At 41.4% G+C, this 25,166-nt stretch overlaps 1 protein-coding gene across 1 annotated transcript in view; it reads right to left on the bottom strand.

The window, feature by feature from the left end:
* Positions 1–775: 775 nt before the first annotated feature.
* Positions 776–25,166, bottom strand: part of brinp2 (bone morphogenetic protein/retinoic acid inducible neural-specific 2) — a 239,961-nt gene continuing 215,570 nt past the window's right edge. The window contains exons 7-9 of the mRNA XM_069685311.1: positions 13,715–13,937; positions 3,804–4,110; positions 776–2,661 (exon numbers count right to left, since the gene is read on the bottom strand). Of these exons, the coding sequence (XP_069541412.1) occupies positions 1,840–2,661; positions 3,804–4,110; positions 13,715–13,937 (1,352 nt within the window). The 3' untranslated portion in view covers positions 776–1,839. The remainder of the gene's footprint in view (positions 2,662–3,803; positions 4,111–13,714; positions 13,938–25,166) is intronic.

Here is a 25,166-nt window from a genome sequence, read left to right as displayed (position 1 = left end):
GTGGCCAATTTAGGATTTTTTTTCATCCATGTGAATTTGACACTCAGTAAACTAAACTGCATGCTAGACATGCCACTGATTTGATTGGATTTAACAATGAGTATTTAACTGCATTAACTCAATATTCTAATGAAAAGTTGTCTATATCAATACCTCCTCCACCTGCGCTGTATTGTCTTTGCACTTCTGGAGCCGTGTCTGGCTTTAGTTCTCACATGGTGGGGAGAAAGAAAGTCTGTTTTCTTATATCAATCAATATGTTGTCACACAGCACACGTGTCATAAAAGTGAGGTTTGAAAGCAACTGAAACAAAGAAAAAGGATCCAAAATAGATAAACCACTTTGTTTTTACTTAAGCAAGCTGAGCACAGAACAACTGCTGAAAATGATATACAAGGTTTACTGACTTTCAGTGACAGATTAGTGAAGTAAATGAAGAATCATATCAAGTTGCAGCACTAAGAGTACCACCACTGCCCGGGAGAAACCTAGAAACTCCGGTTGCCATGGTAAATGGCAGTTGACATTGGACCCACATGTAAAAAATAACAAAAATTCTGCGTCATTGACCTGAGACTAAACCAAACCATTAAAACCATTGAAAACCCTTTAAGTACTGGTGTGCACTGTGAATAGTGACTCAAATTTCACAACACCAAATCAAAAAAGGAACTGCAGAATGTGACTGGCATTTACATGGAAAAGCTACATTACCATGTAATTTCTTGAGAATGTGTCCGTTGTTCTGTCTTGGTAGAAATATTGAAATCGCCAGGAAATCAAACACAGAAACTAAATGTGCTTCTTATCTTAACATTGACTCTCCATATAAGGCATGAGTTTGTTTTGTTATAAACATTTTTTTGGTCTTTGCACTCGGTTATCTAAAAAGCAATGTGCACTTGTCCACACCTGGGGTTAGATGGAGCGTTATTTACAGCGCTTTATCTGCAGACTTTTTGTCACCACATCTGAAGATTTCTTTCAGATTTTCAGTTCAAAAAAATAACTCAACATTTAAGATATTTTGCCATTCAGTTTGTCGATGTGTTCACCGTCTTTTGGTATAGACACACCACCAAGGACAGAACATCACTAACCGGATTCTCACTCTGGTGTTAAGCATAGATACAAGTTTTCAAATGCCAGATAAAATGGAAGGCAGGGATTAAAAAGAAATATTCAAAGACAGTAATAGGGTTCAGGATTATCAAATTTTAAACTGTTAAGCATAACATAACAACTCATTCACCACATATATAATATTTTCCCATTTCCCTTCCCATGAGATTGTTCTGTAGCCAAAGAGGATAGGGTTAGAAAAGGCGAAATCCTCCTCCGTTATCTCACTTTTGAAGACCCCTTTCGAGTTCCTCTCTAAATATCAAAATTGCCGTTATTTGTTTGCAAGACGAAGGTCTCAGGTACACCTCATCACGTGGACTCTGTTAGGTCCTAAATCACAAATCCTGTCGGTGTAAGAGTCACTCAGCTTCATCCAGTTGTACAGTTCGGCAAAGCAGGGCAGTAATAGCAAAAGTAAGCCTCCGGGCTATTACACCAGAGCCTCTGAAAGAATCCAAGTATCGGCTGTTCTCCAAAAAGTTCAAAACAGGACTCCATGGTTTGTCAAAGGGCTCTGGTAGCAATTTATAATAAAAATGTGACACCAGAAAACTAGCGAAGACTGACTGTTAAAAAGCCCAGCAGTCAGCCTTTAGAATTGGTGTCTATTATTCCTAACGATCTCCCTGCTAAGTCTCGGGCTGTCCCTGAAGCTGTGACTTTACTTCCTATGTATAGCTTCACTCCAGCACCTGACTTGTGTGTGAAGTTAGCTAGCTGCACAGCTGGGCAAGCTCAGGTTCAGGAGAGGCATTGGGAAGCTTGGAGTTGAAGATCTGCAGCGAGTCCTTGATGCGTGCCACCTCTCCGGCTGACAGCTTGAGCCGATGGCGGAGCAGACAAGAGAACAGGTCAAGTGGCTGCGGTGCTGGAGGAGACAACCGGTTAATCCGGTCCCTCATCTCCAGCAACATCAGAAAGGCAGCGTCCTGCGTACCCTGTGTATACGGGTAGTCAAGCTGGAGAATCAGATCCTTGATGCCCTCGGGGTCAAAGTGCATGCTGTATCCAAACACTTTCAGGGTGTTGATCTTCATGTATCCCATGTTGGATGTCTGGTCATCAAGGTCCAATGGTTCATAGAAGAGAGTTTCATTCACTGTTGGATCATCTGTGACAATGCGGCTTCTCAGGTAGATGTGCACTGTTTCAAAGAAGGACTTCCACTGGTTACCCAGAGACAGCGTCCAGTTGTAACACTGCGCCGTTACGACAGCGTCCAGTCGAGTTCTCTCCCAGTCAGGGAAGTCAGGCTGGTTCACTGGCATGAACCAGCTCTCAGAGTGACTTCCTCCAAAAGGATTCACATATATCGCAGGCACAGGCTCCAGTGTTGAATTCTTAGTCAAGCATATCTGGAAAGAAATGCCCATCAGCATGTGGATCAGATTCGACTTATTTTTGTTACTTTTGAGTGTCAGTAACATCCTCTTCCTCCAGGCAGGGTTAAACCAACTTCCCAGGCGGACATCGTTGCTGATGTAGATGGCATGGACCTCTATTCTGCTGTCCAGTCGCTGAAGCAGGTACTTTACCTGTAGAGAGATTGATAAACTATTAGATCACCTTCAGCCTTACAGATTGTAATATATAGAATATAATTATAGAATTGTAAAAATGGGCGACAAAAACTAAACAAAAAGAAGGTGGCTTCAGCTGCCTCCCAGCTGTGGGAACGTTCCCTGGGGACTACAGACTTTTGATGGAACCCAGGGGGGGATTCATAAAGAATAGTTGAGTGACAGCTGGTGGCAGCATCACTTGCCAATGCTTCTGCGCCATATCAAGGCACAATTCCCAAAGGACATTGTGCTACTGACATTTCAGGGCAAACATACCCATAAAGTTTTGCAACTTTGTGGAAATTGGCCCTTCTTATGTGTGTGACTATGGAGAAGAGCTGACCGCAGCTCTGCTCTCTGGTCAAGAGTCTATCTATCCCCAGTTAGATGGTAAGGGGAAGGAAGGGGCAGTTCTTTTTCAGTTTATTGTTAAGCCTAGAATCAACCGATATGATGCCGGATTCCCCGTCTTTAACACAGTTTTCTTCCTTGCTGCTGTGACACTGTACTTCCCCGTTGTGGGACAAATAAAGGATTATCTTATCTTATCAATAAATGGTCATCAAGATAAAATTACAATGTCATCCAATCTGTGAACAGACTGAACTCCACACATCTTGAAAAGGTGTTCCAGCTGCAGTCAAGCTGCTAATATACATGTGGCTACTGTTGGCAACAAATGTAACTATACATAAAAACTCCTGCAGTAACAAAGCAATGAGACACTATTGGACCTGCAGTGCAGTCAGGGTGAAGTTCATCCTTTGTGGTGGCTTTAAGAGCAGGATGGGTCTTTTTTTGGTTTGTTTTTTATCTGCACAGGTTCAGCGGTTTTCTCTTAAATTTGTCAATTAGTTTCTTTCACCACAGAAAAAGTCACTGTTCAGGTGGTGGTGCATTCAGCCTTGTAGGACTGAACTTGCTGCATTTGGGAGAGCGGCTGAGCTGTAAGAGGTTTGACTATATGTTACTATGTTGCTGGGTCAAAGGCCATCCTTCTGTGGTGTCGAGGTGAACAACGCCACGGTTAAAGACAACACACAGAAACACATTCGAAGAGAGACAAAACCTAATGAACAGAATCAATGGAAAACACATAACAAGCTCTGAAAAACCTCAGCATCGGGCATGTCCAAGTCTAAGTTCAGATAGTGGTCAAGGGACGCGGCGATGCTCGGCCGGCAGGAACCCAAATGAAGAAGGTTGCCGTGGTGACAGGCTCCGCAGCGGGTTGCATTGTCAGTGGCACAGGAGAAACAGGAGGTGGAGGAGGTACCCACGATGCAGGGAATAGCTCCCTGACAAGTGGGCTGCTCCACAGGGCAGATACAGCTCTTCACCTCTTCAGAGAAGGAGCCCAGAACTCCATGGTCATTACAGTAGAGCAGAGACTGAGCCCTGCTCAACCAGAACCCAACGGGCCTGCAGGAGGGAGAAAAAAAACACACAAGAATGGAGTCATGTATACAGTACTGTACAATGTACTCAGGGTCTCCTGTACAATGTACTCAGGGTCTCTACTTAAGTTACTAAAATCTGTAGGTAAAGGATAGGTTTACTTCCCTTACATCCTTATATCTGTCAGTCTGTCTTAAAATAATTGACGTGTTTTTCTTGCTAAAATGAGTCTCCCTGCTCCTACCTGCCATGAAGAAACCCCCATCTATTAACTACTCCAATGTAATGGAGACAAAATCCTCAATATGTGCTTAAATGTGTTCTTAACTTAATCTCTAGTTAAATTGAGACTTAACAACTTTGGGCTAATCAAAACAATCTTCCAGTCATTAGTAGTTTTCCTCCACCCTTTAAATAAAAACCATTTAACTTTTAGAGGTTTTCAAGTAATGTGCTCCGTTTTATTTGTGCTGGTATTAAGATTAAGTAGACCAATTTAATCTTCATTGAAGACCACAAAATGGTTGAATACAATGAATCAATATGCCACCAAGAATTATGTTGAGAAATTATTTTTTTTAACATCTTGACATTTCGTCAACAGTTCACGATAAATTCATGGAACAACTCATAGAAAACAACAAAACTACAGGACTACAAAGCTTCATATCTTGGGTTGATATAGATCTGATTTACCCTAAAACATGTATAAAAGTCAAGTGGTCTAAAATCAGACAAATCGCAAGGAATTATTACAACTTTGAACTCATCAACTGTTTCAACAGCATAACATAGAAGTGGTCATCAAAAAAGTTCACATCCGCAACATGCTAGAGCAGTGCCTTTGTATACCTGCGGGAGGAGATGAACTATTTCTCCAAGACAGGTTCATCAGTGTCTGTTGATATTACAATAGCTGTCCCTGTTCTGTACATCTGTCCATACAAAGTCGCTGTGTGAGAAACACACAACATTTCTGTCAGGTTAGCCTGTCATCATGGAGTGGAATGGCAACCTTGTCACTTCTGGCAACAATGACAAACTGCCGTGCTTGGGACGACCGATGACCGATGCACACCAACGGCGGCTGATGGGTCTGCTGATGGGACCTCAAGGATCCGTCATCAGTGCAGGATGCAACACATCATGTGCAGAGACCGACGCAAATTGTGTTATTTTGCGATTTACACAATTATTGCGTCAGAAAACAACACATCTTTATTTAGAGTTTAGATATTATTATTACTGAATATTTACTATTACTGACATTTATATATGATTTTAGTGCATAAAAAAAGAATATATATATATTTATATGTATAACTGTCTGGTTGCAGTGCAGGTCATAAAGTCTGCCTAAAAGCGCACTAAAGGGATTTTTAATATTTTGAAAAAGGTGACCAGAAGTACCTCAAATACACAAGAGTAGGCCTACAGAACAGGAGAAAATATTATTTATTTTCCATCACTGAGTTTAGAAATGCCATGAAGTTACCCCATGCTAGCTAGTCACACGGGTGGCTCTGCTGTATCTCTTGCAATAACCAAGGTTGTGACTGTCTCTAATTTTTGTTTTGTAGGTATCAAATCTTCAAAGGACTCACTCACTCATTCCTGGTTTTACTCATTGTTTTTAAACCATACTATTACCAATGTGTATTTTTTGAGTGGTGATGCCCTCACCTATTTTACATCCCCTGTGCTCCTCCTACTCCCTTATGATCCCTTTAACAAAAAGAGATGAGATATCTATTCATTTCCTCCATGTACACATCTAGATAGGCAGAATGAACAGCTGGTGACAACACGAACTTATTAACTTCAAATATACTGTACATCACTATCATCTCATTCCAGGTAAGCACCAACACCACTACCTGCTAATTACTGCTTACATATCAGTGAAATAATTCTAGATTTTCACAGACTTCTTTGACGGCCTGTGAGAACAATAAACTACACAGCAAGCTGTATAATTTGTAGGATATATAAATGAAAAAAACACAAAACAACACAAACAAGGCTGAGAGGTCCAGGGAGTGAGTCAACTAGGGTGACACCAAGCATACAGCTAGCAGCACCTACCTGTCACTCAAGCGACCAAGCCCTTACATAATTTATAATATAATATATGTAATTTAAATATTAATTCCCCTACAGTACAGAAATAAGCTTTACAGACCAAAACAGATTTTGTACCAGAATGTAAACATAAGTAACTCTGCCGAAGAGTTGGGCATGGATGCAGCCTAAAGTGACAACTCAAGGACTTGTAGTTCTTGGCAAGTCCACCTTGGCTTTGTCAGTACTGGAGGTTGCCGCTTGGCATTCATTTGACACCTTTTCAGTGAAAAAGGACAGGTGTTTGGTATGACAGTGGAGATGAAAGCGCAGACATTCATAAATTACCATCCGCTCTGGTGCTGAAGCAGTAGCAACAAGTTCAGACCGAAAATTGGCTCTGCGGAGATTCTATCCCCAGGCTAAGTTCAGGAAATCACACACAACATTGCCCAAATGCTCCAGCAGTTCCTCCCCCTCAGGCATATTTAAATAGACAAAAATGAATGATGATAAAACAAATGGATTTGTGCGGAAAAAATAGGGAGCTTTTGCAGCTGAGCAGCCACTAACGACTTGTTGTTGCTGTTACAAAGTGGGTTAAGACTCTAAGAGTGAAAGGTGTAAGACAGAGAGAGAGCAAGGCTACACTAAGGTGAGTGAGGGAGAGAAATACAGACAGAAAGCATGTGGGGGGGTGGGGGGTGGGGGGTGAAGTCAGGGGTAGGGGGAAAGGACTGTCAGGGAAATTAAAGTCCTCTGTAAACAAGTGCCGAGCTGTCAGGCAGGGAGAGGACTTGATTACAGCATGCTACAAGACCACGTACCTTCGACCACAAAGGCCCCAACCACTGGTAAGTAGACCCTTCATCCCTCTCACACTTTCTCTTTTTTTCTCTCTTTGTCTCCCTCCTGTCATCACATCTCTTCTGTCTCCTACAACTTCTCCTGTCTGTCAAATGCTCCGCGGCTGTCCACATCTCTCTCACTCAGCTTCCCTCCCTCTCTTAAAATGTCGTTTTTCTCTTTGGCACAGCAACAAATCTGCCACATTATGACAGCTGAGTGAAGCTCGGGGGGTATTTTCCTCAGAAGTTAACCACAGGTGTAGAATTCGCTCTGCCAAAGGGAGTCCAGTAAGCCTGTCAAATTATTACTAGATGGTTTTACCCACAGTGCTTTGTTGATACTGCAGCAGCAGTATGTGTTAATCAGTAGATGTGTTTCCAAACACCTGCACATTTGTGCAATAAAAGCCCAGTATTCCTCTTCCACAATTCAGTGCCAACGAAGGTAGCAGTGTTCTACAAACAAGTGCTCCAAACTTAAGTCCATGCCCTCTAGGATGACGTGATCGTTACAGTTTTAACTCTATTAAGAGCCTAAATCCACTGGCCAGTCAGGCAAACAGATTATTTTAATGTCACGATGCCGATCGTTGATCGGAAAAGTCATAATATATCTAAGTTCTAGGTGAACACGAGTGTCCTCTCCAGTCTCCCTTCATCATAAATGATGAACGTCCCCATCTTGTGACTGGAGTTTCATAAAATGACATCACGTACACTACTGTGTGTATTTAAACTGTGTTACTTGAGTTAGATCGTCACTGTTAATAAGTATTTATTTGTTGTAATACTTAGTGTAGTAATGTAGGCTGTAATGTCGTAGTTAACTTAGCCTTACTTAGGGGATAAAAATGATAATATTATCGAGTATTTCCTTACATAAGCTCAGTGTAACCAGTTGTTTTAGATCCAAACATTTTCTTTACATTTACTTTTCGTGAGAAGCTTTTGTTTAGTGCTCACTTGTGCAATGATTTTTACCGCATTTTAAAGGAGATGCAACATGAAAATCGCGATTGCTGGTTTAGGTACACCAGTTGGTTCGAAAACCCAGACGAAAGACAACACATGGTTCCATAGTATACCACTTTCAGGCAGTCTGAAGCCACAGAGCTCTTCTTTTACCCTCCTTTGTTCATGAAAGTATATAAGTCACCTGCTTTAATCATATTCAGCCTTATAGGGGCGGGTCTCTTGAGTGACAGGTGGATACTGCTGGCTGTCTGCTGGACATCAACACGGACACGCAGTCACTGAACTTTACTCCGCCGGTTTTTGTTGTTGCTGCCTCTTTCGGGACTCATCATGTAAATATCAGACATGATCTGTCCCTCTGTGTGATTTATGAAACTCTCTGGCTGTCCAAGAAGTCTTTGCTCCAGCTTTTCTACTTCTCCTTAGTTCTCCTAAGTTCTCTATAGCTTAGCTTAGGGGCGGCTGTGGCTCAATGGTAGAGTCGGTCGTCTTTCAATCAGAAGGTTGGAGGTTCGTTCCCCACCCCCTGTCATGTCGAAGTGTCCTTGGGCAAGACACTGAACCCCAAATGGCTCCCGGTGGCCTAGCCATAAATGTGATAACTGATTGAGAGTTGGGCACTTTAGGTAGCAGCCTCTGCCATCAGTGTGTGAGAGTAAATGTGACATGTAGCAGCTTTGAGTGGTCGCAAAGACTAGAAAAGCGCTATATAAGTACAGTCCATTTACCATTTAGCATCTCTGATTCTGTCTGTCTGCCTGCCTGTCTGTGTGTGTTTGCACGTGGCTGCTTTTCTCTTTTGAGATTAGCAAGAAGCAAAAAGCATGAAGTGTTTTATCGGATGAGTGTATACATGTGTTATTCCAGAGCTGAAATGGACTAACAAATCTTTTGGGGGTTTTTTTTCAGTTTTTGGGAGGACAGTCTGTACTTATTTTGTCAATGACAAATTGAAAAGCTGGATGTCACGGAGAGGGGGGGGAGATGCCCGATTATATCTGGTTAAGGGTTTGAACAGCTTCTTCTGGAGGGAATACATAGTGTCATACTCTGGTTGTAAACACAAAATGTACCTGAATTGAGTGTGTATTAAATTAAATAATTGTGCTGGAGAAATCAAGACACATTTCACTTAAGGCTACGGAGTTTAACTGACTTTGATTTAAGAAACCACAGCTGGCATCCTGTCACAGACCTGCAATTAACATTCACTTGTTATTCCTTTATTTGAAGAGAGGACAGTGGATAGACCCGGAAACTGGGGAAGAGAGAGTGGGGATGACACACAGCAAAAGGCCGAGGGCGGGAATTGTACCCGGGGCCGTTGCATTGAGGATTATAGCCTCTGTATATGGTCGGCGATTTAACCACTAGGCCAAACCGGCACCCTAACATTCACCTTTTTATTAACAATAACTAGTCTTTTCTTCCTGAAACCATAGCTCGGTTATCAGGCATGTAGACTGAAGAAACGTGGATTATGGCTCTTAAAAAAGTTAAAGTTTTACCAAAATGAACTATAAGTTCTTTGACATGGTGATTGATTTCCGCAGGAAGACACCCCAGACTGCACCGGTGAACATCCAGGGATTGGACATTGAGAGGGTGGAGACCTACAAATATCTGGGTCTTCACCTCAATAACAAATTGGACTGGTCACACAACACGGTAGTCCTGTACAAGAAAGGCCAAAGTCGTCTGCACCTGCTGAGGCGACTAAGGTCCTTTGGGTTGTACAGGACTCTGTAACGGACAAGCTACGGCACTGTGGTGGCGTCTGCAGTCTTCTATGCAGTGGTCTGCTGGGGAGGAGGGAGCACAGAGAGGGACAGGAAGAGACTGAACAAACTGGTGAGGAGGGCCTGTTCTGACCTGGACTGTCCTCTAGACTCCATAGAGGAGGTGGGTGAGAGGAGGATGTTATCAAAACCATCTATCATCTATCATGGACAACCCCTCTCTCCCCCCTGCATGAGACTGTGGGGGCTATAGGGCCATCAGACAGGACGCTTTTAGCAGCTGGGGGGGCTTTTTTGTCATTGTTTTCAATGAGAGGGATGCTTTTTGCGCGTTTTTGAGGAAACCCTCCGAGCGCCTTGAGTTGAAAAAACTTCAACTCAAAGCAGAAAATCACCCAACGTCATGGGTGTTTTGTCTCCAATCCAATTGGATGAAAGGAGAGGCGAGCCTTCTGTCAGTTTACAATGTAACAGTTAGCTAATGACAGCTAATGATTAAGCGGTTGCCTTAACAACAGTAGGGGGAAAAAAAGCCGCCCCCAGCTGCTAAAACGCGCTCTGTCTGATCGGGTGTTTACTTTCACAAAAAGGCAGTGCGGTGCGCCTCGCGTTTTACAGCCTGCAAAGCGCATTCTGTCTGATCCGGCCCTTAAGCAGCTCCTTTAGCAGCAGAATGAGACACCCACCTTGCAAGAAGGAGCGCTACCGCAGGTCCTTCATACCCACTGCTGTCAGACTTTAAAACACCTCATTATAGTGCAATAGCTGTACTGTAACTATCATAAACATTTACACTGATTATACATATATTCCTTTCCATACATAGTTCATCATGCTGTGCAATAATTTTGTGCAATTTAAAAAAATGAAAGTTTCTGTGCAGAAAAATAACTCCTGAATATCTTTCGAGAAGGAAAAATGTGCACATAGTCTGAGTTGTGTTTTAATTATTTTGTTACCGTTATTTATACTGCCATATTTTTTAATCTTTTTATTACCACCTACTTTTATATTACTTGAGTACTATATTTAATTTGCCTGATTTGTGAGCTGCTGTAACGAGTTAATTTTTTTTTCCTTTTTGGAATCAATAAAGCTTATCTTACACTAACAGGTTTGAAAAAACTTTCCATAAATTCATAAAAAAAGTTTTTAAGCTTTGCTGAGGTCAAAAAGTGAAAAAGAGGGGCGGTGGAAGTGAGGATGCAATAAAAGCTGACGGACGAGATTTTCCTGATACACCTTGACTTTGTCTATTTCTGCTTCCTCTGCTGCAGACAAAGCATCATATCATGCTGCGGATCACTTTCACACGGCTCCACTTCACCAGAGAGACCAAGAAACAAAGAATTAAAGGGCCGGGTTGTTGTCGGGGTGTGTGTGAGGCCAATATCTGTGGCTCAAGTCTAGATGGAAGCCATTGTTAGATGCCAACCTTCTCTCTACCATCAGAGCAGCTGATAAAAACCCCACAGGGGTTTTTATCAGCTGCTCATAAAACATCCACACACAAGCACAAAATAAATGGCATGATGTGGCAGAGATACTGATGCCCGAATGATTATGTGATCTTGTCTTGAATAAAGACTGTTCATTTTGCAGAATAAAAAAACAACAACCCAAACTGCTGTAACCAGTGAAATTGGTATCATTGTCTCAAAATGATACTGGGATCTCTGATGCAGCAAAATGACCAAAACCAGGTCAGACGGCACAACGAATACCAGCAGTCACATAGGCAAAATTAAGTTTATCGCTTTATTTTAAGGTAAAACTGATCATGAGCAAACCAGTATTGTTGTTAATTATCCTGCATTACCTGAAAGCACACAAGTTGAGTACGAGAATCTGAGTTTAAAGTTAATCAGAAGGTGGATCTGTGATTTGTGAACAGTTTAGTTTGCCAAATCTGGGCTTTTGTTTAAAACTTAACATAACTTTGTTCAGTGAAAAAATACAATCCTGCTGGTACCGGACTTTTCCTAAAAGTGTCAGTTTTTTCATTTAAAATTATTTTTATATAAATTACATAAAAGACAAAGACAATATGATCATTTTTTTTACCTATTTCAGCCATAAACGTTTATATTGACCGCACAGAACTTCCGCGCTATTCTATTGTTTATCTCTCTTGCGGTAAAAGTTGCATCTTGGTTGCTTAGCAACTATCACTCTCACAGTTAAATTGACGTCATCGGTCCCTGGCTGGGACTCCTCTTCAAGGAGTGCATCAGCAGCAACACAGGCTGAGGAAGTTAGGATGTTAAAATAATATGTTTTATAATCAAATATTATACTTTTTAATTGTCATTTTTGTTGTTATGAGTTTTGATGAATGAATGATTTACAAATACAGGTCTTAATATATGTAATAATTAATGTTTGTAATAATTATGATATGAATGTTGAGAAATATATAATTAACCTTGTTAAATGTACATTTTGGTTTTATTTTATTTATTTTTTTAATCCTAACACAGTAAATCTATGAATCTCTTGTTGTGTATTTATCATGAGAGAGTTTGAAATCTAGTGGTCAGAATGACCGCTTACGGCAGTTCTAGTTGTGAAGAAATTCTAGCACTTTCTTGTTAAAGCCTGTTCAGTCTTCTGCTTGTGTTTCTTGTAAGGATGTCAAAAGTATCCATACAGTGTTCACTTTTTTACATATTTAAGTGTGGAAAAGAACAAAGGCTTTAAAAATACACGTCTACAATCAGATTTTCAAGCCAAACTTGCCCTCAGCAAAAGAGAGGGAGCAGTGGTGGTGGAGCGACTCAGGAAAGGAGCGAGAGAATCGTTTTCCAGAACAACATTCAAATTGCTAAAAAAAAAAATAGATGTTTCTGTGTTGGAACAGAGCAGACTGCCTGTGCCTGTCTGAATAATGTATGTAGATCTGTTTTAATCCCTAAGAGAGGGATCAATAGTAGACACTAGATCTGTTAGGCTGCAACCATAGTACAGCTTTCAGTCAAGGCTGGAGTCCTTTACAGTATCTAAACAGAATTTGCTTATGTTAAAGGGGCTTTTAAATGGATATTGGGTTTCACATTTTTGGGTGTTTATTGTTCACAGTGAAAAAGTGAAAACTGCATAATTCCGTGTTCCGTTCAGAACAGCTGTAGGTTTCTATGTAGAACCTTGCTATCGCTGAAATCGACCAATCGTCATTCACCATCATTCACCTCAGGCTGCCTTCTTGCTCTGGCTTGTAGTCAAGTCGTCAAGATTTTAACTTACCATTCCGATGCCTCCTGGTGATTCTGGCTTGTACATATAAGGCCAAATAACCGATCCTAGAGCAGCCATGTTTTCTACAACTTTGGAGTGATTCCAAATACTGTCAACTGCCAATCGTGGCTAAGGTCTGACCTTTGAATGGCAAAACGGCTTGTAGGTTTCAGGAGGAAGAAGAGGCTCCGAAAAATAATTAAATTATAATATGTATACAATTTTTAAAATGAAGCAAACTTTACCAACGTGCTTCAAAAACACATTAGAATGATAGAAGATTGATTGCATAGCTAAAATATGTCCCCTTTAAATGTTTACTATTATTTATTCTGCATGCAGTTGTTGTCGCACATTATCAACACTCTGAGTCTGACTCATTCAGGTATGCATGCAGGGTATCGCAGTAGTTTTGCTCCTTCTCTGCCATAATGACCAACAGTTTTACACAGCATGACATATTTTAACTGCTGAATCTGTTGATAGCAGAGAGATCCCAGAGCAGCAACATTTTAAGTCATAATTCTACAAGTACGTGTTTTGGATGGGATCTGCTTAAAGGTAGCAGTATTGCACGCCTATGGCATGTTTCAAAAAGCTGAGTTCTTTCCAGGCAAATAGCTCTGGGTTTTCTGACTGTGCCCGTCTTGAGGCGGACTGTTAAAGAGCCAACACCTGTAAGGAATCAGCGTGATTCAGCAGCCAAAACTCTTAGTCATGACAAAGTAGGCTTTCTTTCTTTATTTTGTTTAGTGCGTCTCAGTGGCTTACCTCTCTCGGGGCAGACTGATGCGAGGTTGTTTTGGGCAGCGTTTGCTCAGGGTGAATAGTTTCCTGATGATCTTCTGGGCTTTGCTCTGGACCAGGGCGGTGCTGGACTCCAGCTGGGCGTAGCGCTTCTGGAGGGACATATCAGCCGACCAGAACTTGGCAACCATGGACACATTCAAGAACCGGTCGGTGGGCAAGCGCTTCAGGAAGGCTTTGAATTCATCTGTAGGGAGTTCAACAGAGAAGAGAGACATTGGAACAAAATTAGACCCTCTCAGGTAATTTTTATGTCAACGAAACCCCTTTGGAGCACCGGAAACCTTTGCATCACAATCTGTTTTATCCCTCGTGGCAATAATGACCGAGGAGCTGTGGGAGTTTCATGTGTCATTAGAAAACAAAAAAAGCTGTTATGTTCTAATGAATTACTATTACAGAGTAAACACCTGTGCTTCAGTCTGCAGTTATACTCATTCACCTCACCATTAGACACTCATTTTATTCACAGCAGCATCATTTGCAACGTTGTTATTTAGAAACACTAGTTATCTGACGATTGACAGCACGATGGCACAAACAGATGGGCATTTTCATTTGTGTTGTAATTTCTTTCTTTAAGGCTGAACAAGAGCAAGAGAAAAATCCATAATCACAGGCTGAATGGACCAATAAAAGCATGTGGTCTAATGGTGAGAGCCTCTCTGCCAACTCTGTAATGCTACCCTCTAAAATGCAAATGCCTAAAAACAGTTATGGATGCAATTCCAAGCAAATTCAACAGCTGTCACATTACGTTTGTGTCAAAGCAAAGCATGCAAGAAGCAACATAACTGTCTGATTTCAGCAGTTAGAGGACCATCATTTCACACAAACAGAACACGACCTCTGGCAGCTCCAGCAGCATGTCAGTCAAAACCACTAAAGCCTCTCAATCTGCTTTATTGGTAATGGCAGTAAGCACAAACAAGAATGTAAGAGTCAAAGTATTAGTGCAACACAAATAATTGGTCACTGTTATGTGAAATTAACACTCTAGACAAGTGGTTCCCAACCTTTTTTTCCTCGGAGCCCCCCTGCTTGTGTCTAAGAAAGGCTGAGCCTCCCTAGCCCACACACACTTGTTCGCAGAGGTGTGGCCTACAAAGTAGCTACTAAATTTGAATGAGGACCAAAAAATGTTTTAACAGCTGAACAGACTTTTGATTATCAAGTAAGTGCTTTTTTAATGATTTTATTTAACGTGCAAATCTAATCTTGACAATCTCAGTGCAGACAAAGCCTCGTGCTGCACCGGGTGTGCAAGCGGCGAGCCGACACGTAACAGGAAACGGAAAATAACCGATCTTCTCATCACTACAGTCCATTGTTCTACTTTAGTCGTCAGTAGTGAGTTTGCAAAAATTACGATGACGGCTACAGCTGGCTCGCACATCACCTTAGTGGTTGCCATAGGTTGCACATAATGATATGCAGAGCATCACCGTGTTCATTAACAGGATTGGCTCCTTAGGTTCGTGACGTCTCAAACCTGCCAATCTGAAAACGTGTTGTTCAGCCTGTCCTTGGTACACTGCAGTTTAAAAGCAGACAGGCCCAGCCATGGAGATGACTGCTCATGTTGCCCCTGATATGTCTTGTAGCACATGAAGAACACCACATGGAGATGTTTACAAGGTTAAACACTTGATTTTCACTGGAGGGGGGTCTTTAACAGACATATAAACGTTAGACAAAATTATCAGTGTTGAAATATAGGACCTTTAAAGTCACTCTACTGAGAGCACTGAGAGCATCTTGTAAATGCTGTTTCGCGTATCCTGCACTTTAAACAAGAAAGGCACCTTTAAGAGTTACCACAGCTTTAGCTTAGGGGCAAAACTCCTTTGGTTTTAAAAGTAACAATGTGACAGTAGTGACCTACGAAGAAGAGTACCTCTTCTTATTGAGACTCGGACATCTCCAATCAAATGATACTATGTGTGTGTGTGTGTGTGTGTGTGTCTGTAATTTCCAAAACATTACTGTTGGAGTAAATTACACTGAGAATAATGTCGGCACAGAGGACAAGGCATGTTGACTGTGTTGGGTTTGCTAAGAACTGGCGAACCTGTGCTGAGATCTTTGCAGTTCCATTATGAACCAGTGGGCAAATATTATGCCACCATGATGCCTGTGGGAAAACTGAACGTATGATTACTTTTTCTCCCAAATCCAGCTAAGTGAGACCTCCTAGGATTGTTCTAAATCTGCCGGAGAATCATATTCCCATGTGCTGTTGTTGGCAGGGAGACAACGAGAAAATCTGCAGCCAAGCCGACCTGAGCTGAGCGCAACTGATGAGACTCGAGCCTATTACAGTGCTCAGTGATCCCCGATGACACAACGGTCTGTCTCTCTATCTCTACGTCCCTCTCTCTGCGTATGTCTGCCTCTTTCCATTGGTGTGATCTTTCTCTGGACTATCAAGTCGAGATTGTCTCAGTCTCTCTCTTGAGGTTTCTGTCTCTGCTTGCTCCTGTCGCTTTCGCATTTCTTGTTATTCCCAGCTCCCTCTTCGCTGCCTGTAGCCTCTCCTTTTCTTCCTCTCTGTACATGAGGCTAGATTATAAGGGCAAAATTGACAGTTTACACCATGGTCTGGATTAAGACTCAATTTCTAATGGCTGCATCAATTAATTCATTTGACAACAATAAGGGACATTTCTTTAAATCTATTTGGGGAATGTGACTTTTCTGACGGGTAAGCAGCTGAAGAAAGAGAACCTGAGAAGTGAAGTATCTCACTTAAAATCATAAAGTACAAAAGGGCAAGAATGCAAGAGAGGAGCTGTAATAGTTTGTGCTGTTTCTAATGCTGAATGATAGTAATTATTTCTGGAGAAACACCAGTGTGATCTACAAAATTTGTCACAACCATTAGTTGTTTTAATGCCTTGTGAATTTAGATTGAAAATAATTTTTCCTTCCGGACAGTGAAGTAGACATGTACAAAAAGATAGACAGCTGTCAGCGGCAGACTGACCACACACACACCTAACAGCTGAATGTTTGACACACTGTTATTATAATTACAGTTTTATTTTTATTGATTTGCTTTTTGTTCTATGAAACTTTAAATTCAGATTTTTCTGCTCCGTTAGATTGAAAATATTACCGTCTGCAGAGAACTGGTGATAACTGAGAGACTGCTTGGCTCTAATTGGTCGTTGTGTTTCAGGAGCGTTGTATTCTTGCTAATGCCATTAGGAGCAGTAGGAGGAGCCAGAGGAACATGATTTTCTTTACAGATTATCTCTCTCATGTACTACTGCATGTTTAAAGTGACAGTTTGAGCAAATATGACAAAAAGTTAGTTTCAATAATGTTACCTACTACAGCTTATGTATTCAAAGTAAAAGTACAAGTAAATGATGTTAATGAAAAAGAAAGTGGTCAGAATTTCAAGAGTTATTAAATTATTTCTTTACTGTAAACCTTCAAAACTGGATTCACTTGAAGAAAAACAACTTAAGATCCCATTTTTGGGATAATTTTTGGATGCTATTTATGCACTCTGGGCCCCTTACTTACATTCAGAACACGTCTTCATCATGTACAATTATTTCAGGTCTGTACCTAACATTTGATGCACAGCTGCTATTATGAAACATTTAATGATTAGAGTTTGAGAAAAAGTTAAATGAATTTCTGTTTACATACGTTTATTGTAATATTACAAAGGGTTTTCATAAAATCACACATTTTCAGATACATTAATGAGATGTGGTGTCTGCTGTTTACCTCTCATCATCTGCTGCTGCTGCTGGTCTCTCTCTCTACGTCTGTCTGTCTGACTGTCTGACTCACAGACTTGCATAAAAGCACGATGTGTGATCACACAATTATGGCGCGCTAATTAAACAATAGCACCGTCTATCATGATGAAGAGTTTAGAATCTTATTAGTCAACCTTTTTGGAGAAGTTACTTCAGGGTCTTCTTATTCTAAGGTAAAGTCAAAATGCCCAAAATAGAATAAATAAATAAATACTTGTGTTGGGGGGCGGGGACGTAGCGAGTGGTTAAGCGAGAGAGAGCGATCGGGAAAGTGCAGGCGAAGTGATGCTGCACTTGGCGGAGCGGAGGAAAAGGAGCAGGGAAGTTAGCAATCCTTTTCTTCTTCTTCGAGGTTTTTACACCAGTCAGCGTCCATGATGTTGCAATACTGCCACCATCAGTGTTTAAGCTCTCAGTTTCTGTTCATTTAAAGCCACATTTTCAGTTAAAAATCTGCACTCATTAGACCAACAAATGTCTCCTGATTGACGAAGTAACGAGTAACGGAGATTGTTCGGGGAAATGTATCGTAGTAAAAGAAGTTGTGAGAAAGTTAAAAACTCAAGTAAAGTACAGATACTCCGAGAAAATACTTCAGTACTGTAACAAAGTACTATTACTTCTTTAAATTATACCACTTTTCCCTCGGACCTTCAGGGATGAAACCTCGGACACTACACAGGCTGTGTAAGGATGTCCCCAGTTGTCATAGACCGTACTGCAGCTACGGTGGAAGCTACCTACTGGACCGATTCCAAAACTTTTTGTTCCTATGAGTCATTTCGACACACATTTGTACAAATAGGGCCCAGGTTTAAAAATACCGAACTTCTCCTTTAAGCCATCTAACTCATTTATTAATAGACTTAGCCCATTAGAATATAACATGTGATGTCTGTTTCAAAGCTGCAGTACGTTTTTTGCCTCAGCACAGAGACAGGAAGTGAGTGTCACTATGACCATTAGCAAGGGAGATCAATGCCTCCACAACCCTCAGCTCACTCTCCTTCACTCTGTCCTGCATCTTTCTTCATCTCTTTTCCTCTTTCTCTCCATCGGTGATTAACTCACACATAGAGAGGCATACACATTAACTTCAACACTCCCTTAGCATTCTCCAGTGCGAGCCTCTCCCTCTCTCTCTCATCACACACTCTCAGTAAGAATCATTAGCACTGCCATCACGCTGGAGAAATTTGTCTGTCTGTTTTCCTCCTTTTTCTTGACATTTATGACTCCATGTCCAAAATTTATGGACAATTTGGCTCACTCAAAATCTATCAGATAAAGAGGCCGGGGGGGTTGTTTTCCATAATGGGTGACCGCGCGGCCCCGAAATCTCCGTCTCTGCGCTGAGTTAGTGATTCACGACATCATCAAGCAGAGACGACAGCTAAGTGACTGGCTGGCTGAGGCCTGTTCATTTAACTCCCTACAAGGACATGGGATATTAAAAAGTCAGAGGCAGGATTTGCAGGAGTCAAACTGCCATATGCAATGCAATGTAGTGGAGAGTGAAGTCCATCAAACTCAAAGGCTTCACAGCTTTTGATTTTGGACCAGTTAGAAGGATGGCTCCAGGGACGACTGAGCCGCGTTAAGGAGGTCAAACTCCTTATAAAATAAAATCCTACTTTTGGATCGATTGTCAGGAGAATTAATCTTAAAGACTTTTGTGATCCTGTAACTTTACAAAATGACATGATTATGCAGAAAAGACCAAGCCTTCTTCGACTTCCGTCGGACCAAGAAAGAAGCAATTCTTCGCCTTATGTTAGTCGCGTGTGTTTGACCGTAAGATTATCTGTGTTTATTCGCCAAAATATTTGCCCAGACGCCATTGTAACTGAGTTCATAAAATCATCCAGAGGTGCACATAGCTCTATAATTTCCCCGCCTTGCTTAGAGATTATGTCTGTTGAACACTTCCTGTTTTTAATGAGGTTTTCGACAGCTCAGGCTCAGCTCCACTGGATGCAAGGACCAGACTGAAACCACCTGTGTTCTGTGCCAGCTTCTGAAGACCATCCATCTGTCTCTGGTGAGTGGTGGTTTCATTGCAATGGATGGAAATGATGAGTAACATCATCATGACACAGATTTGTCCTCAAGATTAGACATGAAAATAACTTCTTGTTTCAAACAATCGTTTCTAATGCAACCCCAGGACATCAGGAGAAAAATTTGGTTCAAAGTTAACTGGCTCAGGAGGCATCGCTTTTTTGTCTTTCCTTTCAACTTTGTAAGTAATAAGGCCGCAAAAATATGGATTTGCTTTTGGTCTAAAGAGGGCTTAAAGTACTACAGCACGGAGCTGGATTTCCGGCGTATGACTATTTTATTTTTTAAAAAGTCCACATGGGATTTGTTTTTGACGTGGTTTAACCAATCATCTTCAGCAAAGCAATGGGGTAGCTCCACCTACCAATGGTACGAGGTCAGCCAACAAGCGCTAGCCAATCAGAGGCAGATTGTCAAGAAATGTGTGGTGTGGTAGCCCAGCAACCCGGCTCTTAAAAAAACATGGAAGCAAAGTTTAAAACCTGGCACAGGTACAGCTCTTGGTGCCACAAACTACTTACTTTACAACAGCAGCTGGAGTGCTGATGCCAGTCACAAAGCTTCAGTCCGTGCACTCTGTCATACAAGTACGTTACCTGGAACGACAGCTGCCAAAGCGCCTTCAATGACTGACCGTGTTTCAGCCAAAAAACTGGCGCACGTTCATAGCAGAACATGATTTGTCATTCACAAAGGCGCAGCCACTGGCCGATCTGTGTAAAAATCTATCTGAAGATAAAACAAATTCAAACATTCAAATCAGCATGTCATGGCCTTGCATGGCGTTAATGCCTTGAAAAGGAGTGGCTTGGAACAGCTGCAGGACTTTGTTTACAACCCAAAAAGAATGAGACAATAAGGGAGAGTGGCCATCATTAAGTTATCAGTTCTTTAAAGACATAAATGCTACTGTTTTTACTTTTAATCATAATTTATTTTCCTTTTTTTTATTCAGTTTTAGAAGGAAGCACTTGGCTGCCACCATTCACATGCATAATGCAATTTGACCCCCTGCAGTGGGTGCTGTCATCTTTCGCACTTGGAGCCAGTGCTGCAGTATTTAAGTACTCCCCCTTCTGCTACCCAAAACACACAATCAACCTACGGATAAAATGTCAAAGATCGCTCAGGTGGGCTCAGGCTGCAGCAGAACAGCTTCTTGTGTTGGTCTGAAGCAGATATTCATGAATATGTAAAGTTCAATGACTGTAGCGTGTAGTTATGTTTCCTCTTGCCGTTCCTTCCTTGCTCTGCTAATCCGGATCAGATCAGCTGCCGGAGTCGTATTGGTCGACAGAGCTGTCACACATGAAGTTACATCCCATTTTTATAGGATCAAATAACTAATTAAAACTAAACCTATCAGAAAAATGAACACTTGGATGTAAATCAGCATGATAAGAACTAACTATAATGACAGAAACCATGTTTGAGAAAAATGTATTTGACGTGTATTTTGATTTTATAGTTTGACTCATGTCCCATCTGTTAACATGGAGGAGGCGGGCTCTATGACATATACTGCGGCCAGTCAGCAGGGGGCGATAGAGAGGGTTTGCTTCACTTTAAGGGAGCTGTCATGTCGTCCAACGTTTTATACAGACTTGGTCTGAACACCCCTTTAGGAACAATGAAGGAACTGAAGGAGCAATTCAGGTGAAGTAAATGTATTGATTGTTTACCATTTCCAACCAAAGTGTTTTTTTAAAGCATTGTTCTGCCCTGATTGTTAGATTGCTAACCTCTCCAGACTGTACCCCACCTCTTGCCCAACGCGTCAGCTGCGATTGGCTGCAGACCCCGCGCGACTGTCTAAAGAAAGCATGATTAGAGCCGATGGATAGATGCATTGTCTAAACCCTATAACCACATATTTAGTATAGTTATAATGACAATGAAGGTTCTGTTTTCAGGACGTAAGAAACAGTCATTTAAATTACTGCAACCTTTTTAGCAGGAGGTTAAAGACTGATCAAAGACCTCAGTAAAGCTTTGACCCCTCTGGTTTAACTATGGGCAAATATAAAAAGGTATGGGAGGTGATAAAGATTAAATAAAGGACTCTATAAATTCAAGAAAACATGCTGCTTTCATTCTGCCGCCTGCTCAGTTTTGTCCTCTGGTATTCTGACACCGCTTTTGCTTCTTGTAATTAAGTTCACCTTCCTTTGTGGGGATAATGTAAATCTTGTTTCAAGTGTACATATGTTGTGCTTCGCCTGATGTTTATACTTCGGCGAACTGAATTTTATCACAGAGTTCATTTCATTGATTCTCAAGGTTTAGTAGCTGTACATGTTTTCTCTCAGCCTGACAATCCTGTTACAAAAACCTTTGAATCAAACCTCATTTCCTTTTGCAGTTTCACATCTATGTTAGTGTTTTTATGTTGTGTATAATTAAAATGTTCTGTCAAAAACACGCACATGAATCAGTCCTAACCCTTGCATATACTTCCCATCAGAGTGTCTCTGTCACAGCGTGAATTAGAATTGATGGGTTTACATCTGCCTGTCACATGTAGCCGTGAACACCAGTGTCTCTTCCCTCTAAAGACGATTCCTTTCCGTGCAGTGCCCCTGTCTGTCAGTTACATCTTCGGGAGGATCCTCTCATTAAATCCCACATGATTCCTCGCAACAACAACTTCAATAATCCTCCTTCTTCCTCTGTGCCTCTAATTCCGTTGCAAACATGACAGACAATAAGGTTGGAGTTGGGATGTCTTCAGGCGAACGCAGCACCGCTCCAACTCTTTTTCGGCGCCGACGCCGGCTGGGAGAGACGGAGCGGAAAACAGAGGGTCCAGAGCTGTCGAGTAAGCTGCTATCTTCATCACTTCAAAGTGTCTGTAGCACATTAAAGGCGCCATCCATCACACAGCGCCGACACTGCGCACACAATAGTTAGCAGGGAGGATTATATGCGGCAGTCCCTGTAGATCGTCTGTATTAAAAAGTACTTTTTGAAGTAAGATGATTGATTGACCTCTTTGAGCACTGTCTCAAAACTTTCACGTACCTGTGACATAAATCCTTTAAGTTAATGCGATATATATGGTAATGAAAATATAGCACCGAAACACTCGGGGGTCCACGGAAATGATCACAGTTAAAAGAGGGAACAGGTGTTACTGCAGGGCACTTAAATCTGATTACTCATGAACCCTGTGGACGTGAACAGCCTGTGTAGACGAGTGTTAATGTTATGTAGAGTGATCTACGAAGCGGTGCATTGTTCCATATTTGCATCTGTAAATCGTGCCAAGAAGGATCTGGTAGAAAAAGGGGGAAAAACAGACAACTCATCTTTTTTCATTCATTCATTAGAGTGAGTGATTCATAACGATACCCTTTAATTACATTTGCCTCTTAATAAAGTAAGCTTTTTGTTTTCAGATTAGCCTTTAATCCTCTAAAGACTCGCAGCTTTTCCTGACACATCTTCCGTAATTAGTCGAAATCCTTCAAGAGGACAGGAGGGCTGTCTGTACTTGACATGAGCTGAACTCCGAAATTCATCAGCAACTATACAAGAAACTATTTCTTTCTTACAGATTAATTAAAGCCTCATTTATCTCTGCAGATAAAACTGAAGGCCCGTAGCTGGGTTGACTTTTATTTGTCAGACTGACGCACCTAGCGATAAGATGTATAATAATACACACATGTAGTTGCTCATATAATACAGGGAGTGACGTCTGTTGTAATATATTAAAATTAGATTTTTTGTTTTGACACACAAAACTCACATTTAGATTTTCATTGCATTTCAAATCCCAGCTGTTACAGTGTACAAACTTTTTAGCCTCTCCATCGCAGCAGCGCTGCCTCCAAAAACTGACCTGACTGACTTTTTTTCAGTCAGAGATCAAGTGCTGACCTGAATCTGAGCGTCGTATTTTTAGAACACGATGCTCCAAATGGAAAATATGGTCCGCGCATTAATGGGAGTTGATCGAGCAGTGGGAGGAAAAGTTCAGGCTCTCCACAGCGCGGCATATGAAGGAAAGATGTCTAACTTGCCTGCAGTCATATTGAGGCTTACATCACATAGCATATCCGCTATATTTGGTCTTTTATTTCACGAACAGAATTGTGTTTGCATAACATTGTGGAAAAAAACATGGTAAACTATTCAAGTAGTCACTGGGAAACATTAAGCCCCTTTCCTCCTGATATTTTATAGACAAATTCAGATCATTCAGGTCCTGAAAATGTGCAGGATTCCCTGTCACACACGCACCACACAGCGGGGGATTGTCAGTGTCAGACACGCCCCCTCACAGCTCCAAATACTTGGTTTGGTTGAGGAGAGGAGGGTGCCAGGGTGGAGGCTGTAGGAGGAGAAACCTTCTGTATTGTTGTCTGTGTCTGGGTTAATATCATTATGTATAAAGATGTATCCTCAATACAAACGCAGAAGTAAAAACATAATATGGGCAGGTGAGGCGAGCAGTGAAGTATAAAGCAGCAGAAAGTCCACTCAACGTGAACACCGTCTTCGACACGCCCACTGTGTTTACACTTTTACACTTTTTACATGCATGTTTACACATGCATCCCTCTGGACAATGTGGGGAAGTTATCAGGCGTGCCGTGCACATGTGAAAGAAGCTTTAGAGGACTATGATGCTACAAAAGGTTGCAAAATAATGTTTGTGCTCCAGTCTATTCCGTTTAAGTTTAGCTGCTCTTAGAAGCTTTTCATTCAGCTGATCAGTGCTGGCGGACGCTTTTTCTGACATTTATAGGTCAAGCACAGAAATAACATCTCCTGTCTTAAAACCTGTATTTATAACTTAGAAATAAGCTTTAACACATAATAATACATATTGCTTTTTGCATGTTGTCCTTTTCTCCCTGTGCACAAAATCTTTCACTCAATCTCGACATAAAAATGTAATCTACAAGTCCAAATGCCCAAAGTTCAAGTGCCGTGAGTTACTGGCGTTTAAAGTAAAACTCAAGTTGATTTTTTTATTTTGTGCCCTAAGCCTTCTGTGACTCCACAGTGCTGCACAAAATCTGATAAATGGCCTTGACAAAGTCACAAGAGTCATCGTTGGTTGAGGCCGAAGGCTGCAAGTTTGAATTTGGTGAAAAACCCGGGGGTGCAAGTTAAAAGAAGCAATCTTACCAGACCTCTGCTGCCCATTTCTCATCTCTGTTTGAGGCTAGTGGCTTGAGGCTAGGTTAACAGCTACCGGCATTCAATACCTGAATCAAAGCTAACAAAGATGGTGAATTACAAGCTACACCATGGTTATGGATAAGTATATACTTCCTGTCTTCTCAGCAGCTCTTTTTTCCTCTCCAAAAATATAATAATGAAGATTATATGAACCTGAAACCACTCGATTGTTCGGTTGCTAATAGCAGAAAGTTGCATTGGCTGGAACACTCACCAACACCAGATGCCGCCTGTCAGGCCGTAAAGGAACACATTTCTGCTTCTTTCTGAGTAATAAAGACATCTTCTCTTGGTTGCCGTCCTGCTGCGTCAGTCCCCCTCACAAGCCAGCAGGACAACATGTACTAACAGCTCTCATTCAGATTCTTCACTAAGCTCCAGCT

The sequence above is a fragment of the Semicossyphus pulcher genome, unplaced genomic scaffold (genome assembly GCF_022749685.1).
Source record: "Semicossyphus pulcher isolate SPU_LCO1_2020_fin unplaced genomic scaffold, fSemPul1.0.p SCAF_7, whole genome shotgun sequence".
NCBI lineage: Eukaryota > Metazoa > Chordata > Actinopteri > Labriformes > Labridae > Semicossyphus > Semicossyphus pulcher.
This window is presented reverse-complemented; position numbering and strand designations above follow the sequence as displayed.